This window comes from Lepidothrix coronata, unplaced genomic scaffold, assembly GCF_001604755.1.
Source record: "Lepidothrix coronata isolate B3197 unplaced genomic scaffold, Lepidothrix_coronata-1.0 Scaffold90, whole genome shotgun sequence".
In the NCBI taxonomy this organism is placed as follows: domain Eukaryota; kingdom Metazoa; phylum Chordata; class Aves; order Passeriformes; family Pipridae; genus Lepidothrix; species Lepidothrix coronata.
This window is the reverse complement of record NW_016690270.1, coordinates 1,688,776-1,690,873: the sequence shown is the minus strand read 5'-3', so window position 1 is coordinate 1,690,873 and position 2,098 is coordinate 1,688,776. Positions and strand designations below refer to the sequence as shown.

The window sequence follows — 2,098 nt, the reverse complement described above, 5'->3', positions numbered from 1 at the left end:
GGAACGAAAAGGGCTCTGCACTTCTTTGATCTCTCCCAGGAGAGCTGCCAGGAGCAGTCAGCGCTGGAAACACCCCGTGGAGGGATGGATCCGGCTGTCTCCGTGGTGTTTTTGGCTGGCTGGTCCTGGTTAACACTGGAGGGGGAACCTTTGGGATTAGTCTGGCTGGAGACAAGCCGTCAGTCCGTGGTGTGGTCACTGGTACCCCACACACTCACAGCACCCCTCATCCCACCCTGCCACGAAGGAATGTCTCCACCACATCAAGTGTTTTAGTTTTTATTTAAAACCGCATAAAAAAAATAAGATTTCTCAATTCCCCTGTACAATATCAACTATTAACAAACCCCGCCGGCTACACACGTGTTACAGGTACAGACTGGACAGTGCAGACAGCCCGGGCCAGCTCCCCCCCCTTCCCCAGCCCCAAACAACACCCGTGAGGAAAACCAAAACTCATCTGCAAACTGATATTTGCACGTGGCAAGGAAACAACAGCACCCAGAAGTATGTACACAGACAGCTGGGGAGCAGCAGCCACTCCACACCTACGCCAGACATCCGACAGAAACACGACGGGCCCGGGGGTGGACACAGGACACACACGGAGGGAAGACCCGAATGGAAAACCACGGGATCAGCAGCTGTAGAAGCAAGGCATGGGTTGGAAACCCACATGAATTATAAATAAATAAATAAGTTATCCTAGCGGCTAGGACTCTTCCTTTAAAAAAAAAAAAAAAACAAACAACAAAAAAACAAACAACGAATTCATGAAAATAAATTAAAAACAAAAACTGGAAACCAGAAAAAAGGCAAAATGTTATCACTATTCACAACTGTACATCAAGCTTTGCTCCTGTAGAGCTATGTACACATTTACAGCTGTTGGTTTGCATTGTTTGTGCATTCGTGAGGGCACAGAGAAGCAAAGAACCCCAGAAAATCCACATGGGATGGAGGCACAGGAGGCGAGGCATCACTCACTTGGGTCCCAAGCATCTTCTGACCCACTTTCTTTTTGAAAAGGGAAAAGGTACTATAGGCCCAGGTGAGTCTCAGAAAAGCAGCACTGTAGGAAAAGTCAAGTCTTTCCTCCAGCACAGCCCAGATGGAAACAGAAGGCACTCGAGCACGGGGACAGTGAGAAGGGACAGTCACTCAGCCACAGGCCCTGACCTCCCCAAAATCAGTTTTCCCCCATTGAAGCTTTTCTTGCAATCAGGTCTCAGATCCTCTCGCTGTCCCCAGTTCAGCAGGTCAAGATGACACTTGAGAGCCTCCAAAACCAGAACTAAAACTCCCCCCTGCCAAAAGTTACTGGCAAAAGCTCAAATGAGACAAGGTCATTCAGATCGAGTCCAGGGCAGCTGGTGTGGATGGTGGCCACCAGAGCTTGGAAGACCAGGTCTCCAGCCCAGCTCCAGGACAAGATGGGCGTGTTCCCACCTGAGCATCCCTGCTCAGTGCTAGGGTCGTGATGAAAAAGTCTGGTTTTCTTTGCTTCTTAGGACCAGGAGCTGCGTGGAGCTGTTACTTGCTAGGCTCCTGGATCAAACTGTGCAGGTGGATCTCTGCTGGTTCCAGGTGAATGTCCTGCAGCCAGGAATGGTTGAAAATGTCCTCCAACGACGGCCTGTCCGAGGGGCGCATGGACAAACACCACCTGATAAGGTGTTGGCACTCTGGGGAGAGAAACATAAACCCCTGGTCGGTGGGAGAAGGTTCCTGTCCACCCTGTCTGCAGTGCCCAGGTCATGCTGAGGGTGCTCCAAGCTGCACCCAAACCTCCCCATCCATCCTGTGCTTGGGAGGAGAGCGGGATGGCAGGACATGTGCCCCCTCCTCCAGCCAAGTGCGGGAGATCAACCCCCTCCAGAGGTGTAAGAACCAATTATCCCACCCATGCCACAAAACCAGGCACCCACCTAGAGAGACCCGCCGTCTGAAGAAGAGCTGCCCCCGGATGATGTCCTCGTCCTGCTCGAAGGGGACGTCCCCGCAGACCATGTTGTAGAGCAGGACGCCCAGGGACCAGATGGTGGCTGAGTGGCCGTGGTAGCGGTGGAAGCGGATCCACTCCGGGGGGCTGTACACC

At 52.4% G+C, this 2,098-nt stretch overlaps 1 protein-coding gene across 1 annotated transcript in view; it reads right to left on the bottom strand.

Annotated features, from left to right (window-relative positions):
• Nucleotides 1-263: 263 nt before the first annotated feature.
• PIM1 (Pim-1 proto-oncogene, serine/threonine kinase) overlaps nucleotides 264-2,098 on the bottom strand; it is a 4,172-nt gene continuing 2,337 nt past the window's right edge. The window contains exons 5-6 of the mRNA XM_017821468.1: nucleotides 1,929-2,098; nucleotides 264-1,685 (exon numbers count right to left, since the gene is read on the bottom strand). The exon at nucleotides 1,929-2,098 is cut by the window's right edge and continues 1 nt beyond it. Coding sequence (XP_017676957.1) covers nucleotides 1,534-1,685; nucleotides 1,929-2,098 — 322 coding nt within the window. The 3' untranslated portion in view covers nucleotides 264-1,533. The remainder of the gene's footprint in view (nucleotides 1,686-1,928) is intronic.